At 37.5% G+C, this 16,820-nt stretch overlaps 1 protein-coding gene across 1 annotated transcript in view; it reads left to right on the forward strand.

Annotated features, from left to right (window-relative positions):
* Nucleotides 1–16,820, forward strand: part of LOC132892685 (alpha-2-macroglobulin-P-like) — a 108,173-nt gene that overhangs the window by 30,690 nt on the left and 60,663 nt on the right. The window contains exons 5-13 of the mRNA XM_060930997.1: nucleotides 1,537–1,717; nucleotides 3,672–3,828; nucleotides 6,649–6,701; nucleotides 8,270–8,290; nucleotides 8,540–8,708; nucleotides 9,970–10,054; nucleotides 11,022–11,121; nucleotides 11,503–11,617; nucleotides 12,693–12,802. Of these exons, the coding sequence (XP_060786980.1) occupies nucleotides 1,537–1,717; nucleotides 3,672–3,828; nucleotides 6,649–6,701; nucleotides 8,270–8,290; nucleotides 8,540–8,708; nucleotides 9,970–10,054; nucleotides 11,022–11,121; nucleotides 11,503–11,617; nucleotides 12,693–12,802 (991 nt within the window). The remainder of the gene's footprint in view (nucleotides 1–1,536; nucleotides 1,718–3,671; nucleotides 3,829–6,648; nucleotides 6,702–8,269; nucleotides 8,291–8,539; nucleotides 8,709–9,969; nucleotides 10,055–11,021; nucleotides 11,122–11,502; nucleotides 11,618–12,692; nucleotides 12,803–16,820) is intronic.

A 16,820-nucleotide genomic window follows, 5' to 3' on the forward strand; every position in this document is an offset into this window, starting at 1 on the left:
ACACCATTAAAGCTGTTCAAAGACAATCCATGAACCAAGATGGAAATCAGATGCCGTGTTGTCCATTGTGTTTTCCTATTACCATGAGGACTGCTGCTGCAGATGCTAAACAACGTGAAAAAATACAAACAAGAAAACTGTCACTACTTACTATTACATACCATTTACCCTGAGATGGATCAAATATTAATCTGTTGTCTAATGTCTGCCCATGCTTCTTTATAGCCCTGCACCTAAAGAAGAGAAAGGCAGGTCAGTGCTTTTCTCCTTTACTGAAGCTATTCAAAAACAAACTGCATAGATAGAAATTAGATGTCATGTCATCCATCATGTTTTTCTATTACCATGAGGACTACTGCAGCAGAGCAGGATGTCGAGCAGTCAATCATCAAATGTAGTGTGTTCATAGATCCAACCTGACTTGTTAAGTAAGGAAAATAACTGACAGAGTTACTATATATAAGAGTTTCTTGTTTTTAGAAGATATTTCTCACATTTTTGGCCAATGAATGCATTTTAAGGTGCATATGAATGCATTTTGGCCAATGAATGCATTCATTGATGCATAATTTTGTATTATGCATCAACATTATATTTTTTATCCTGGCAATATTTCTGAGATGAAAGAAGGCTATCCTATTAATATTATTGAGATGAGTTTCAAATGAAAGACTGGAGTCAATAATCACACCAAGGTCTTTTACTGCTGCACATGATGAAGCAGAAGGGTCATCCAGAGTTACTTTACCAACAGCAATAAATAACATCATTAAAGCTGTTCAAAAACAATCCATGAACCAAGATGGAAATCAGATGCCGTGTTGTCCATTGTGTTTTCCTATTACCATGAGGACTGCTGCTGCAGATGCTAAACAACGTGAAAAAATACAAACAAGAAAACTGTCACTACTTACTATTACATACCATTTATCCTGAGATGGATCAAATATTAATCTGTTGTCTAATGTCTGCCCATGCTTCTTTATAGCCCTGCACCTAAAGAAGAGAAAGACAGGTCAGTGCTTTTCTCCTTTATTGAAGCTATTCAAAAACAAACTGCATAGATAGAAATTAGATGTCATGTCATCCATCATGTTTTTCTATTACCATGAGGACTACTGCAGCAGAGCAGGATGTCGAGCAGTCAATCATCAAATGTAGTGTGTTCATAGATCCAAACTGACTTGTTAAGTAAGGAAAATAACTGACAGAGTTACTATATATAAGAGTTTCTTGTTTTTAGAAGATATTTCTCACATTTTTGGCCAGTGAATGCATTTTAAGGTCTCAAAATTCTTCAAGAAAAAAAAGAGAACTTTAATGGGCATTAGTAGGGCATTAGGATAATTAGAATGCTGCAGTAGGGCACACACTTAAGGTTATTAACATTCCTAAAAATATAAAGATTATCACTGAAAAGAAAGTTTAAAGAGAGTTTGGTACTACAGTTTTATTAAAATGAAATAAAAAGAGACTGAACAGAGCGTTACTACATAGAGATCAAGATTAATTTGCTTTCTTTTTGTTTCTGTTCAGTATTTACCTGCTGACTGTGACCTCCCAGATTGTAGGGGGCACCACTGAGACGTTGTGTGTCCTGGTCAGACCCTTTGCAAATGTTTCTGTGGAAGTAAACTTGAACTATAACAAAAAAAGTCTCAGTGTTCTGAAGAAAGCGAATATACAGGAAGAATACTACAGCTGCGTCCAGTTCAAGGTCAGACTCCTCATAATGACATCATCATGGTATCATCTTCAAGATGCAGTCTGTAGTTGGGGGTGAACAAGCTGTTCATTGTGTTTCTAACTTTTTCTTATTCTTGTGCATCATAATCTTCCTCTCAGTCTTCTTAATAGCTAAGGTGTCAATGGCAGTCCATAGAACCATATAGTTTTGAAATGTTTTGAAATTTGGCACACTGATTGGATCCAGTCCCCCCATTATTTTCACCAAGTTTCATGTTTGCACCGTGAGTACTGTAATACCACCAATGGGTCAAACTTGTAGGTGTCACTTTAGAACTGTATACATGATTTTTAAAAGTGAGGTACCATTGGATTCCTTGGCTCAAGCCGAGTTTGGTGCACCCCATGGTGTCAATTTTTGCCATATTGGATTTTCTGCCATATTGGATTTTCTGAAAAAGTTTCAAAAGTTTTCACAGGCCACAAAGTTTGTCCAATTTTCAACAGATTTTGTGCATGTGCTGTTCAGACCAAGCCTCACAAAACTTGTGATATGCATTTTTCATTTTCACCACCAAAACAGAAAGTGAGGTCATGTCTTAGCAACTCTTTGATGTATCAAGACCAAACTTGGTACACAAACTCAGAAAAAAAAAATCAAAAGCACATTTTTGCATCATAAGTGTTGATGTATTTACCTTAACAAAGGTGATTTTTGTGACAGGTGATACTTTGGGAGATTTCAAAAAGGAAACATGACAACCTGTTGTACTGTTACTCCTCCTCCTCGTGCTACTACTACTAATAATGATAATATATTAGATGTAAAATAAGTAAATGGTTTCATTAAATAGATGTTCATACAAACGTTTGGAATTATTATTATCCATCCATCCATCCATTATCTGTAGCCGCTTATCCTGTTCTACAGGGTTGCAGGCAAGCTGGAGCCTATCCCAGCTGACTATGGGCGAAAGGCGGGGTTCACCCTGGACAAGTCGCCAGGTCATCACAGGGCTGACACATAGACACAGACAACCATTCACACTCACACTCACACCTACGCTCAATTTAGAGTCACCAGTTAACCTAACCTGCATGTCTTTGGACTGTGGGGGAAACCGGAGCACCCGGAGGAAACCCACGCGGACACGGGGAGAACATGCAAACTCCGCACAGAAAGGCCCTCGCTGGCCACGGGGCTCGAACCCAGAACCTTCTTGCTGTGAGGCGACAGTGCTAACCACTACACCACCGTGCCACCCCTATTATTATTATTATTATTATTATTATTATTATTATCATCATCATCATCTCATCCGGCCAACAGGTTTATGCCATTGTGTGTTGTTTGTTGTCCATCATCCACAATTCATGAAAATTGCTTCTTCTCTCTCAGTTCTTCACTGATTTTAATTCTTTCTGGCATGAAGGTAGGTCTGCCTGGGGTGCATATAGATTCTACCCAAATTTGCATAATTGCAATTAATATTTTAGATATGGAGTAATTAAGCCCTAACAAGCAGTTTCCACACAAATCACTTCTCTCTCAATTCTTCGCTGATTTTGATTCTTTCTGGCATGAAGGTAGGGGAACCTAGGGTGCATATAACTTCTACCCAGATTTGCTTCATTACAATTATTAATGAAGTCATGGACTAATTAAGCCTTAATGAGCAGTTCAACAAAAATCGCTTCTTCGTGGTCAATTCCTTGCCGTTTTGGATTCTTTCTGGTAAATAGGTTGGTATTCCTAGGGTGGATATCGCTTCTATATATAGCTTGTATATAGTGTATAGAGCTTACAACATTTATTGTGCACAGTGGCCCACTTTAGATAGTTCCTTCTGGACTAGAGGGTCCAGAATGAACTACGCCATCATTGACAGTCTCATTTTTGTTATTATTATTATTAGTAGTAGTAGTAGGAGGAGGAGGAGTTACTCATGAACCACCATTGTGTTTTGTCGTATTGTTTTTATCAGGTTCCTGTCGTAACCATGAAGGTGGTTGCATCCTTTGATATTCAGATAAAACAGTTAACAAAAACCCAGAGCAACTCAACCCAGATCCTCATCGTACCTCCAGCATCCCTGATCATCATTCACACAGACAAACCCATCTACAAACCAGGAGAAAATGGTAAGAATCCCTAAGCACTTTTCCACACTTCCTGCTTTCCTTAGTTCTTGCCCCAGCACCACCCTGACCATGTCTCTAATCACCACGCACATGTTCCATTTTTGTTTCATATCTTTGCCTTGTAATATAACAAGAAGTATATACTGTGTGCCATGCTTTTATAGAGAAATAATCCATTGCAGTGTGGTGTAAGCTTCACAGCGTTACTTTCACCACCACAAAACTGATTATTTCCCCACAACATTCCTCGTATATCACAGCAATCTGCCAACAATTATAATTTATTTGTTCAGAAAAGACATGCCTGTAATATTTGGTGAAGAGGTAAAAGTGCAGGATGCAAAAGTATGGCAAATGCAAGTGCAGTACAGTATCATTGTCACCATTCCAGGAATGGGTGAAAACACAAGCAGGCAGAGACAATCTCGGATAATTCATGATAATCAAAGCAGAAAAGGGACGCGAGGTCAAAATCAGGAAGACAAACAAGAAACAGGAGATGAGGAAAACAAGGGAACATGGGTAAACTGGGAAAAAACAAGGAGGGAAACTGAGGCTTCCATGGGGGAAGCCATGGCCTAAAGGTTAGAGAAGCAGCTTTGGGACCAAATGGTTGCTGGTTCAATTCCCTAGACCAGCAAGAGTGGCTGAAGTGCCCTTGAGTAAGGCACAGCTAACCTCCAACTGCTCCCCAGGCTGCTCTGGGTGTGTTATACGTCGCTCTGGATAACAGCATCTGCTAAATGCCTGTAGTATAAGAAGGAATCATGGAAAAAAAGGCTTGGACTTAATGGACGTAAAGCACTCTAAATCTTTCATCAGCCCACTGCAGGGAGAAGGCCTCCCCAAGTTGGTGCTGAAGATGTCTATCTTGTGCTGATGCGATCCACTTGTTATTAATGAGCTTTTTGAGTTCATCACTCCATCTGAGTTTCTGCCTTCCCTTTTGACTTGAGCCCAACCAAGGTCTCCATTCTGTGACATATTTAGTCCACCTATTGTCAGATGTTCTTGCACAGTGGCCAGCCCATCTCCACTTCTTTCTACATAAAAAGTGGACATTTGCTGGACACTCGGGGAAAGGAGGAGAATAGTATTGGAAGGGTGGCTTTCTTTGTTATAAGACTTTACCCTGAGACAAAGAAACAGACAGGATTAAATTGATAAACTGATCAGAAGGTAACTGAAAACAGATAAACACAAGAACAACACACAAGAGAAACACAACCAATGACAAGACAGGGATGGAGAAATGACTCGAAGTGAAACAAAACGAACACAGATGGTGATAAAATCAAAACAAAAGACACAGAAGCGTGCTCACACTGGAATATCTCATGCAATTTCCCCAGTGCATGCTGAGTTGGAATTCCACGACAATGTCTTACATCATCAGACTTTTTTTATCCAGCTATACAACCCCAATTCCAAAAAAGTTGGGACACTGTGTAAAACATAAATAAAAACAGAATGTGAAAATTTGCAAATCTTTGGACCCGTTTACTTTTTCGTTCATTCATTATTCTATTTTGGAAGTCACATGAGAAATGAAAAAGGACTCGTTTATGAATTTTTACACTTGTGTATGACTTGTGAAATGGAATCCAGAGCCATGTTTTGATGTATTTTTAGTTATTGAAAATGAGTCATTGAACAGCAGAAAAAGGGAAAAAACAATTTTGAAAAATGCCATTCTGAATTGCGTTTTAGTTTATTTAGAACTTAGGTTTTGGGTGACCTGGAAGCCTAAGCTTGTGGGCGGGTTGGGAGCGTTATGATTTGTTTATTCTCATCCGCGTGACGTCTTTGGAGGCATATTTCAAAAATAGTTGCAATTTTGTGTGTTGACATGTCTTCTTCACGTAGATTCACCCATTTAGGGCCTTTGAAGAGCATGTACTGCATAGCATCCATGATCCATGAATTCGCTGGAGGTCGATCTATCGTCGTCATCGTGTGTTGTAAGTGAGACATGAGTGAGCGCGAGCCAGGCGGTGTAATTTACTTCCGGGTGAAATATAGGATCAGTCAAATGAAATTCAATAAAGGAATAAATGAATATTACAAAATAAGAAAATGATCAGAAATGTTGTCCACTTTTCTAATACTACTATTTGATGATGACAATACATTTCAAAAACAAAATAGAGCCATTTCTGCTTGTATTGTTTTAAATAAAACACCAAGCTGCACCCTTTTTTAACTTTCATCTTTCATTCCAAAATAGAATAATGAATGAATGAAAAAGTACACGGACCTCTTGGAAACCCAATATTTCATTGTAAATAATGCACATAATTTGATAATTACATATCAAATGTTGAAACTGATAAATTTAATTGTTTTTTGAAAAATATATGCTCATTTTGAATTTGATGTCAGCAACACGTTTCAGTAAAGCTGGGACAGGGGCGTGCTGACCGCTGTGTTGCATCACCTCTACTTTTATAACAACACTCTGTAAACATTTGGGAACTGTTGTTTATATAAAACTGCTGTTATATAAAAATAAAAAAAAAACTACTCATGAATACCTTCTGACCAATCAGAATCCAGAATGCAACAGCTTCATCTCTTGCATGTGTCACTTTCCTCACTTCCTAGTTCCCTTTATTCTCCCAATCCTCCAGCCTTTCTCGCCTTGTTTGTATTTTTATGGTTATATTAGTATGTGTCAGTGTTTTAACCTGATTTGTCACATGACCATCTGCCTTTAATGACCAGTTACTCTGTAAATTATTTCAGCATGTGTTAAAATCAAATCAGATTTGAAATGCAACAAAATTATAGATATAATACACATAATTTTTCCCCCCGCAGTGAAGTTCCGCATCGTCTCTCTGGATATCGATTTCTTCACCTACAATCAGACGGTTTGTACACTTTCATCAGTTGATCACCTTGAAAATACAGGAGCACTTTCTTTGAAGACGTTAAAGAACCAAAGTCTAGATATATAATTTGCAAATTGATAAAATTGCTTTGTAAGTATTATTAACACAACAATTTTACAAATATTATTATACACTGCTTGGGAATTTAAACTATTTGTGGCTGTTATTTAATGATTATTCCATGAAATCAAGTCGTACATGAGCTGATAGCCAATGAGGCGCGTAGCACCGAGTTGTCTATAATCCATGTACGACGAGATTGAGTGGAATAACTGTTTTATTCTCTCTACAGTCACTGGATTTCTAGAAACAGAGCATTTTTATTTTTATTTTTTGCAAATTCGATAAATAAAAACTTTATACAAAACGTCCAACAAAATCATTTCCGCTTAGAGTGTCAACAAACTGGCGAAATGACAGGAGCAATTTGTGAAAAATGTGATAATAATAATAATTGTTGAAAAAAAAATAATAAAAGAGATTAATTTGTATTTTCTCTTCTAACATTAATTACATTACACAAATTGGAAAAGAATGACGTATTCACAGATTTCTGCACACAGATAAGAAATTCAACCCAACAGGTGTACAATGGAACAAGAAAAAAGTTCATATTTAATAAAACCTTACATAATTTAACAGATGAATTAAAGTCTAGTGGATGAACAGGTTCCTCGGTGAAAAATCAAAATGAGAATTCATGGTCGGAATGGGCGGCACGGTGGTGTAGTGGTTAGCGCTGTCGCCTCACAGCAAGAAGGTCCGGGTTTGAGCCCCGTGGCCGGCGAGGGCCTTTCTGTGTGGAGTTTGCATGTTCTCCCCGTGTCCGCGTGGGTTTCCTCCGGGTGCTCCGGTTTCCCCCACAGTCCAAAGACATGCAGGTTAGGTTAACTGGTGACTCTAAATTGAGCGTAGGTGTGAATGTGAGTGTGAATGGTTGTCTGTGTCTATGTGTCAGCCCTGTGATGACCTGGCGACTTGTCCAGGGTGTACCCCGCCTTTCACCCGTAGTCAGCTGGGATAGGCTCCAGCTTGCCTGCGACCCTGTAGAACAGGATAAAGCGGCTACAGATAATGAGATGAGATGTTCTTACCATCAAATACTTTCATTCCATATTTTATTGCTTTTTTCGAGTAGAGTTTTTATTGCGTCCTCGGTTGGTTCAGCAACACGCTCCGCCATTTTGTTTTTCTCTACTCACGGTATATGAGCTGATATCCTAGTAGTAGAGTAGCCAATCCAAGCACGCGATTGCTCATATCCAGTGAATATGAATAGAATACATACAGCTATATATTGTTGGGTCTGTAAAGAAACTTTTCTTTATCTGGAAGAAAATGTCATTATTTGAAATAATTATAGATATAATAAACTTTCAGCTTTAATTGAAGTTGTTTAACAAAAAAAATGAATATTGCATTAATGTTTGGATTATTTTTTTTTAGTGAGCCTATGCTCATGGTAGCCTCAGATTCCTGATGTTACTAACATACCCTCACTGTATGTTTAACATGATTATCAGAGCTCTTTTTTTCTTCTTTTTCAGTTTCCAACAATAGTAGTGAAGGTAATGTTCCATGTGAAAGATTCAACACTTACTGTCTGGGCTCTTTTGACATGCTTTGCCTTTAAAATAACATTTCATCTGAAACTCTTATGTTCTTATTTTAAGGTCTTGGGGATGACAGTATAAACATTCAAACGTTATTTGTTCATAAATAATTATTTTTACTTTCATGACCATATTTTACGACTGTGATGCAAGAGCAGTGTGTATAATTAATTAATTAATTAATTAATCATTTTTTAATTTCAGGACCCAAGCTCGAACCGCATCGGTCAGTGGCTGAACATCTCCACAAACAGCGGTTTTGTGGATCTGTCATATCCCCTAAACTCTGGGGCCACAAAAGGAGTTTATGACATCATCGTTACGGACAAGAACAACAACGAGGTCACACAATCCTTTGAAGTCAAGCACTACGGTCAGGCCCAGTTTATTAATGTCCTGAGAATAACAAATACAGTATATCTAATCTATATTTTACTGATAGTATTATGGATGGATTACTACTGATAAAATCTACAAGTTATTTGACGTGATTATTTTTATATAACTCTGAATACAATGTTTCTGACATAAATATGAATTTTAAAAATGGATGATTAAAATATTCATGACAGTATTTCACCTAAGGTTACGCTTTGTGTAGGTCAGATAGATAGATAGATAGATAGATAGATAGATAGATAGATAGATAGATACTTTATTGACTAAAACATTGCAGCCATTTGCTGAATTACAATTAAGTTAACAAATGCATAAAAATGAAAAATGATATTAAAAAAATTTTAATTATTGATTTAAAATTTGAAATTTAAAATTTAACTAGAATTGAAATATTAAAATGTAAATGCAAAGTTAATTATAAAACTATTCTTAGGATGTTCAGTCTTGCAAGGCGGGCAAACAAAATATTGTTGCACGTTTAGCAAAAAATGTAAAAAACTGAGCATGAATTAAAAAAAAGCTTCTTTAGCTTATTTTTCTTTAAAATCACCAATTCTAACTATTCTTTAATAACATTGCTCTGTGTGTTTATTTATTTATTTATCTATTTATTTATTTATTTGCTAGTCCCAACACAGTAAAAAAAAAAATCAGTCTCGATGGGGTTTATCAGATACAAAACTTTGACAAAATATGTACCTTATACATACATACTCAGATTCTTGATAATTCCTGACCATCAGGTTATTTAAATGTAATATAATATTAAAAATTGTGCCCTTTAAGTGGACCCTTTTGTCAGTGGTTATGATGATATTATAGGCTGCACAGATTTTGCTTTAGGATTCTTTGGTTACTAAAAGGTTCCTTGTTTCTTGGAAACCTCTGTGAAAGAGAAATCATTTGTTGTAAGATGATTGATTTGTTGAACCCTAAGGGACAAACTGAAGCAGGCTGTAGGGTTCTAGACATAACTCTTGTTTCTAAGAACATATTCTGACCTTACCTACAAACATTATGTACTTTCACATAAATGGTTCACACTGGAGGATCTAAGACTCTGATACATACCAGAACAACTGCCAAGAAATGGTGCTTGGACCCCTTTGATTGCTACACATTACACAATAATAGATAGAAGCAAGTAATAATTTCACATCTTTCTGTTATCATGAAAATATCTTGCGAGATAACAGCAGCTGTATTTTCACACCGTGTTCCACCATTTGTTACAGTTCAACCTAAATTTGAAGTTACAGTCCATCTTCCTCCAATCATAACCATCCTGGACACAGAATTCACAATTAAAGTGTGTGCACAGTGAGTGTTCACTTCATAATAATGTTCTGTTTTAACGCTCCAGACTTGGGTTTTTCTAACAGTACATTTAACATATCTCATCCCACCCAGGATAATGTCTGAACTGTAAATCTGATATTTAACAGTTATTCCACGAAATCGAGTCGTACATGAGCTGATAGCCAATGAGGCGCGTAGCACAGAGTTGTTTATAAGTCATGTATGACGAGATTGAGTGGAATAACTGTTTTATTCGATCCACATTCACTGGATTTTGAGAAACAGAGCATTTTTATTTTTATTTTTTACAAATTCGATAAAAAAAAAACTTTATACAAAATGTCCAACAAAATCATTTCTGCTGAGAATGTAAACAAACCGGTGAAATGACAGGAGCAATTTGTGAAAAATGCAATAATAATAATTCTTGAAAAATAAAATATATGTTTTTACCATCAAATACTTTTATTCCATGTTTTGTTGCTTTTTTGGTATTTTTTTGGGTTTTGTTTTCAAGTAGAGTTTTTATTTCATCCTTGGTTGTTTCAGCAACATGCACCACCATTTTCTTCTTCTTCTTCTTCTTTCGAGTTTTTTTTGGGGGTTGGCAAACCAACTTAAAGGTGCATTACTGCCACCGACTGGGTTGGAGTGTGGATTCGGTTTCTGTTTCTTTTAAATACTTGATAAAGTAATATATCTGACTTGATGCACTCCGCCATTTTGTTTTTCTCTACTCATGGTATATGAGCTGATAGCCTTGTAGTAGAGTAGCCAATCAGAACGCGTAATTGCTCATATCCAGTGAATGTGGACAGAATAATTCTCATTATTTAAAACCAAGCTCCAAAACTTTATGTTGGAAAAGTAATTTTTGGGTTGCTTCACTGAAACATTTTTAAAATTAGCCATTTTAACCCAAATGTATGCCAGTATAAAGCTACACAATCAATATTTCATAACTTTTTTTTCTTTCAATTTTCTGCAGTTATATATACGGGAGGCCAGTGAATGCATTAGTGAGGGCCACCGCATGCCAGAAATCTTCTGGAAAGGAACAAGATATCTGCAAGAAAGTTTCCATGGCGGTTAGTCATCTTATACTTTCCATGTACCTTGAACATACAATAGAAAAGTGTGAGCACTTCTAGAGTGTCTTTATACTTAAAAAAAAAAAGGCACAACAATCATACCGTCATAACAGCATGATCCATTCGAACAGGACCAAAACCTTAGTGATATTCCTGTACTCATTACCCGACACACCTCCATATGGAAAACTAATCCAGTTCAAAAATAATACAAAACAACAATAAAGCAGTCATTTATAACCACGCCAGCAAGACCAGGATAAACCGAGTGATTGTGATGAGTTTTTCTTTGCGTAGTATTTCTTTGAGTAGGATTTCTTGCTTGCCTTCTAGTCGTTGTTGCTCACTTTTTCATTAGATAAAATATTTTTGCTTTAGACTGACAAGACAGGCTGTGGAGAAAAGGTCTTAACATTGAGTGACTATGTATTTGGCAATTCACGCTATGAACCGTCGATTAAAGCTGAGGCTGAAGTGGAAGAAGACGGCAGTGGTAAGAGCTTATCAGTATCGAGCTGCTCATATTAATGCTATTCTTATTATGTGAATAAACATTTTGTTATTTTTCATTGAAATTTTTATTATTAGTGCTTTTTAAGAATTGTTTTGAAGGCTAATATATCCTCACCGGCCACTTTAATAGGAATTTGTTGATTGTAAGATTCCTGTTCTTGGCTGCAGGAGTGGAACCCAGTGTGTTCTTCTGTTCTACTGTTGCATGCTGAGATGCTTTTCTGCTCACCACGGTTGTAAAGAGTGATTATATGCGTTACTATATCCTTCCTGGACAAAAAGCTCGAACCACCTTGAATGTGGCCATTTTCCTCTGACCCTCTCTTATCAACAAGGCATTTGTTTTTTCCACCCACAGAACTGTCGCTCACTCATTCGATGTTTTTTGTTTTTGGCACCATTCTGTGTAAACTCTAGAGATTGTTGTGTGTGAAAACCCCAGGAGGAGATCAGCAGTTTCTGAAATACTCAAACCATCTGGCTCAAACCAACACCCATACCACAGTGAAAGAAAGTCACACTTCACTGTGAGATCACAATTTTTCCTGTTCTGATGTTTGAACATTGTGAACATTAACTGAAGCGCTTGATTTGTATCTGTGCGGTTTGATCCATCAAGGGATCGGATGATTAGAGAACTGCAGAGTATATATATGGGTGTTCCTAATAAAGTGGCCGGTCAGTGTACGTAGTTAACAAATAATGGAAGTTTATAGCTCCCAGTGTCGGCACAGTGCTGTTCATAGCTTTCACACCTCCATCTCAAAGGAAAATCAGTTTTTTTTTCACCTGTAAAATGTCTGAAGGTGGAATTGTGTTTAATGTTGCCTACTAGATTAGATTAGAATAGATAGGACTTTATTGATCCCTGTGGGTGGGTTCCCTCAGGGAAATTAAAAAAAAAAAAGTACAAATGCTGTTACAATATCTTCTGAGGTGGTGCATGTGTGTATCGAAGGCATGTTTCCGTTACCTGTTATCTACATTTGCTTCTTAGCTCCATTTTAACCGTCACTGTACTTTAGGTTTGTGTTAACACTGTGTTTATCCTGTAGGCGTGATCGTGACCGGTTCAATCAGCTCTGTAATAACATCTGATGTCCTCATACTTTCATTTGAGGATTCACCAAGAATATTTAAGCCTGGAATGACATATGAAGGAAGGGTAATTATGTTGTTGACCATTAAAATAAATTAATGGCTAACAAGAACTTGTTGTTACCTTGCAAGTCAAAGGAAGTGCTAATCTTAACCTCAATATAAGATCATTTTCTTAAAAACTAGCCAAGTTTCCAACATCAACAATTTAATGTTATGAACAGTAATAAATGACTATGCTACCAGAGGTGGACAAAGTTCCCAACGTCATTACTTAAGTCAAAGTCCAGATCCCGCTGGCCAAATGTTACTCCAATACAAGTGAAAGTTGGACAGTCAAATTTTTACTGAAAGTGCACCTGACAGCAAAATTATGTTCTAAAATAGGTTTCTGTAGTAAAACTACAAACACCACTGATCTCTTTCATGATAGAGCTAACCACCAACAGACCGAAACTCTTTGTGCGCAGCTGCATTAATCTGGCCAAGCACCAAGCCACTGTCAGTGGCCGCCATATTTGCCGTGACGTCACATGCAGAACGACTGCTCGGCCTTCAAGGCAGCTATGGCCGACAAAACAGAGCGATTTTCTGACCAATCTTCAGAAACTGAGGCCCTTTTTGAGGTTGACACTGGACATGTCGGATTACATGAAGACGAAGCAGTGGGCGGCATTTTGCCTTATCGTTTTGAGCCATATCTGGATGATTTGCCTGCAGAAGGCAAGATTTCCGACTTGGATACAGAATACATGTGAATAATACCTCAGACTTCATTCAATCTGTAATTTGTGACAATATAACAGGATTACTATATATAATAAATATTTTGGAGTATCTTTCATTATATTTTCGTGACCAAAGGCTCTGTATACAGTTCAGTAAAGTTGGAAAGATATTGGCAGATTCGAACTTCCGGGATCAATAACTCTGAAGTGAAACGTTGTTAAAACACAAAACACGCATATTTTCAACCGTAGTAAGATAGACAACGAGCTACAACCTAACTTTCATCAAAACGAGCCATCCTTGGAGCCACACCAACAACATTAGTGTTTACGAGCAGCCGGCTGTGAGAGCAGCGCGCAACACCGAAAAGAGACATTACAAAAAATATTCAATAACTTCACTATGATACAGTGTAGTGTCACCAAACTCACTACACACTTCATTGGTCTCCTACAGATTACACTACAACACTTGGCTTGAAAGAAAGGCATAATTTTCATAATTTCTGGGAATTTTTAATAGGAATATTAATCAATAACTTCACTATGATACAAGTGTTGTCGTGTAATCTGTAGGAGATCAATGACATGTGTAGTGAGTTTGGTGACACTACACTGTATCATAGTGAAGTTATTGATTAATATTCCCATTAAAAATTCCCAGAAATTATGACAAATGCATTATTTGTCCAAATAAGTGTTGTAGTGTAATCTGTAGAGCAGGGGTGGGCAATTATTTTTTCCATGGGGCCACATGAGAAACAGAAAATTTTGTGGAGGGCCGGACCAAAAGGCTGAACTAAATTCTGCATAATATTAATTGTATTTCTTTATATAAAGCAGTAAATAACATTGTTTTTACAAGCTGCTAAGACTGGTAAGAGTATGGAAGAAACGAGGTTGCCTTACAAAAAATGTCATTTATTCAATCAAATTTCCCAAAACAATGGTTAACAAAATGTGAACATTTGTACCATTTTTTTCAGTCACATTCGCTCCAAAACACAATAAAGACATCACAATATTGTCTTTCTACTCCAAATATCAAGCAAGATACATCATATTATAATAATGATGCCCACATTTGCAGTCTAATCACAGTGAGAGAAATCTAGTTTGTTCAGTGAGAGAAATCTCGTCTCTGTTGGTCTTTAACGAGTGCATCAAAGTCAGGCTGAATGTCTGAGGTGGAGATGCGAAGCACAGCTGACAGATGATCATCGGTGAGAGAGGATCTATACCTGGATTTGTTAAACTTCATCACTGAAAACACCGATTCGGTGTAGGTATCAGATCTACAGATCGGCTCGGGCTCCGGCGCCTGCTGGTGATGTCACACTATGTGATTGGCTGGACCGTTTGAAGGATGACGTACAAGTTTGTGGTTGGTCTGGACAAATTACGGAAGTAGTTATCGCGGGATTAGGTTTCGTGGGATTTCATGTCATGTTCATGTCGCGCGCATTGCGTTTTTGTTGAAGACAACTTCAAAATAAAAGCAATGCACATTCAGTCCATGCATGAGGTAAAATTAGAAAATACGTTTATTTTGTAATTTCTAATTAACCTTACGCAGGCCGGTCAGAATGAACCAAAGGGCCGGATGCGGCCCGCTGGCCGTAAAATGCCCAGGTCTGGTGTAGGAGGTCAATGAAGTGTGTAGTGAGTTTGGTGACACTACACTGTATCATAGTGAAGTTATTGAATATTTTTTGTAATGTTTCTTTTCGGTGTTGCGCGCTGCTCTCACAGCCGGCTGCTCGTAAACACTAATGTTGTTGGTGTGGCTCCAAGGATGGCTCGTTTTGATGAAAGTTAGGTTGTAGCTCATTGTCTATCTTACTACGGTTGAAAATATGCATGTTTTGTGTTTTAACAACGTTTCACTTAAGACTTATTGATCCTGGAAGTTCGAATCTGCCAATAACTTTACTGAACTCTGTATACTATAATATTATGTACATGTGAATAAAACCTCAGACTTCGTTCAATCTGATCATGTTCATGAAATTCCTACTTTACGCTAATATCGTCGGTGATTGGACATTTTAGATGATAGACTGATTTTATACACAAAGCTATCCTGACATCATTTCCTCCCAAGATACGGTCTGTTTTCAAATGAAAATATAATTTTGTTGTTATAAATATTGATACACAAACAGTTCTGGTGTCCGGCGCACTTGTTTTGCCCACTCTTCATGTCTGATGGGATCCTTGGGAAAGGTGTACAGACTATACCCGGCTTCCCTGGTGTTGGAGCAAAACCCAGCCACACAATGAGCAGGCATATTCACCAAAATAAATGACTCAGATGCAAAAAATATTCACTTGCAAAAGCACTGGTGAACAACGAGAAGCTGAGAAAATGTCTGTCAGCGGTTCTGCATGTGACGTCATATCCGCCTTCTTCCTCAGCTGTGGGTTGGCTCGCCATGATATTGATTTATCTGCGTGGCGGGCCATTCAAAACCATGTTTCTTACTATTCTGTCGTGCGATGTGTGAAGTAAATCTGTCATTTTATTCAACTCAATATGGCAGAAATTAACAAATTAACATGTTTTTTGCTGTCAGGTGCACTTGAAGTTAAAGTACTGAAGTACTCGCTTTTAAAAATACTTAAGTATTAAAAGCACATTTTCTGTCAACGCATCGTTCTATTATTGCCACAGCGCTTACAAAACCTAATGCTGTTACCAAAGACAGAAATGTGAATTCACAAAATGAACACGTGCCGTGCCATCATGGTGGTTTAACAGTAAGCTAGCTAGTCAGTGAAACTCGACCTGACATGCTAGCAAACTCTTTTCAAACTCGAAATCATGTTGGGTAGCTAACGCTACTAGAAAAGAAAGATTTCTACATTCTGTTTATTTGGCAAGATTATGCTAAACATATTTCTGAAAGGACTTCAGATAAGTTAGCATTATTCATGTTAGCGTAACTCCATGTTTACATGCTAACTAACAGTGTCCAAGTTAACTAGCTATGTGTTAACGTTAGCGGTGGACAAGGTGATGGCAACTTGGCGGGCAAATCCATAGAAAGTCATTTGACTAACCAGACTGCACACTGTAGCTATTGCAACATTATCGCTAGCTCTAAAAGCACAGACAACTTTGTTGCACGCTTTCTCTTGGAATAAAATGCTTACAGACCTCAGTATGCTTCCGCAGGTTGGATGGTGAGTTTTTGTAGGCTGTGATGTGGTTCGTTTTCAGCAAACATTTAAAATGAAACGAATCTTTAATCCTTTCAGAACACTGAAACATGTGTTCTACGAGGTCACGTGATATTCATTATCCGCCATTTTGGACGGCAAGGCCGCGCATAGAACTTAGATGAACCCGTTCTA

Source organism: Neoarius graeffei, chromosome 10, assembly GCF_027579695.1.
Source record: "Neoarius graeffei isolate fNeoGra1 chromosome 10, fNeoGra1.pri, whole genome shotgun sequence".
NCBI lineage: Eukaryota > Metazoa > Chordata > Actinopteri > Siluriformes > Ariidae > Neoarius > Neoarius graeffei.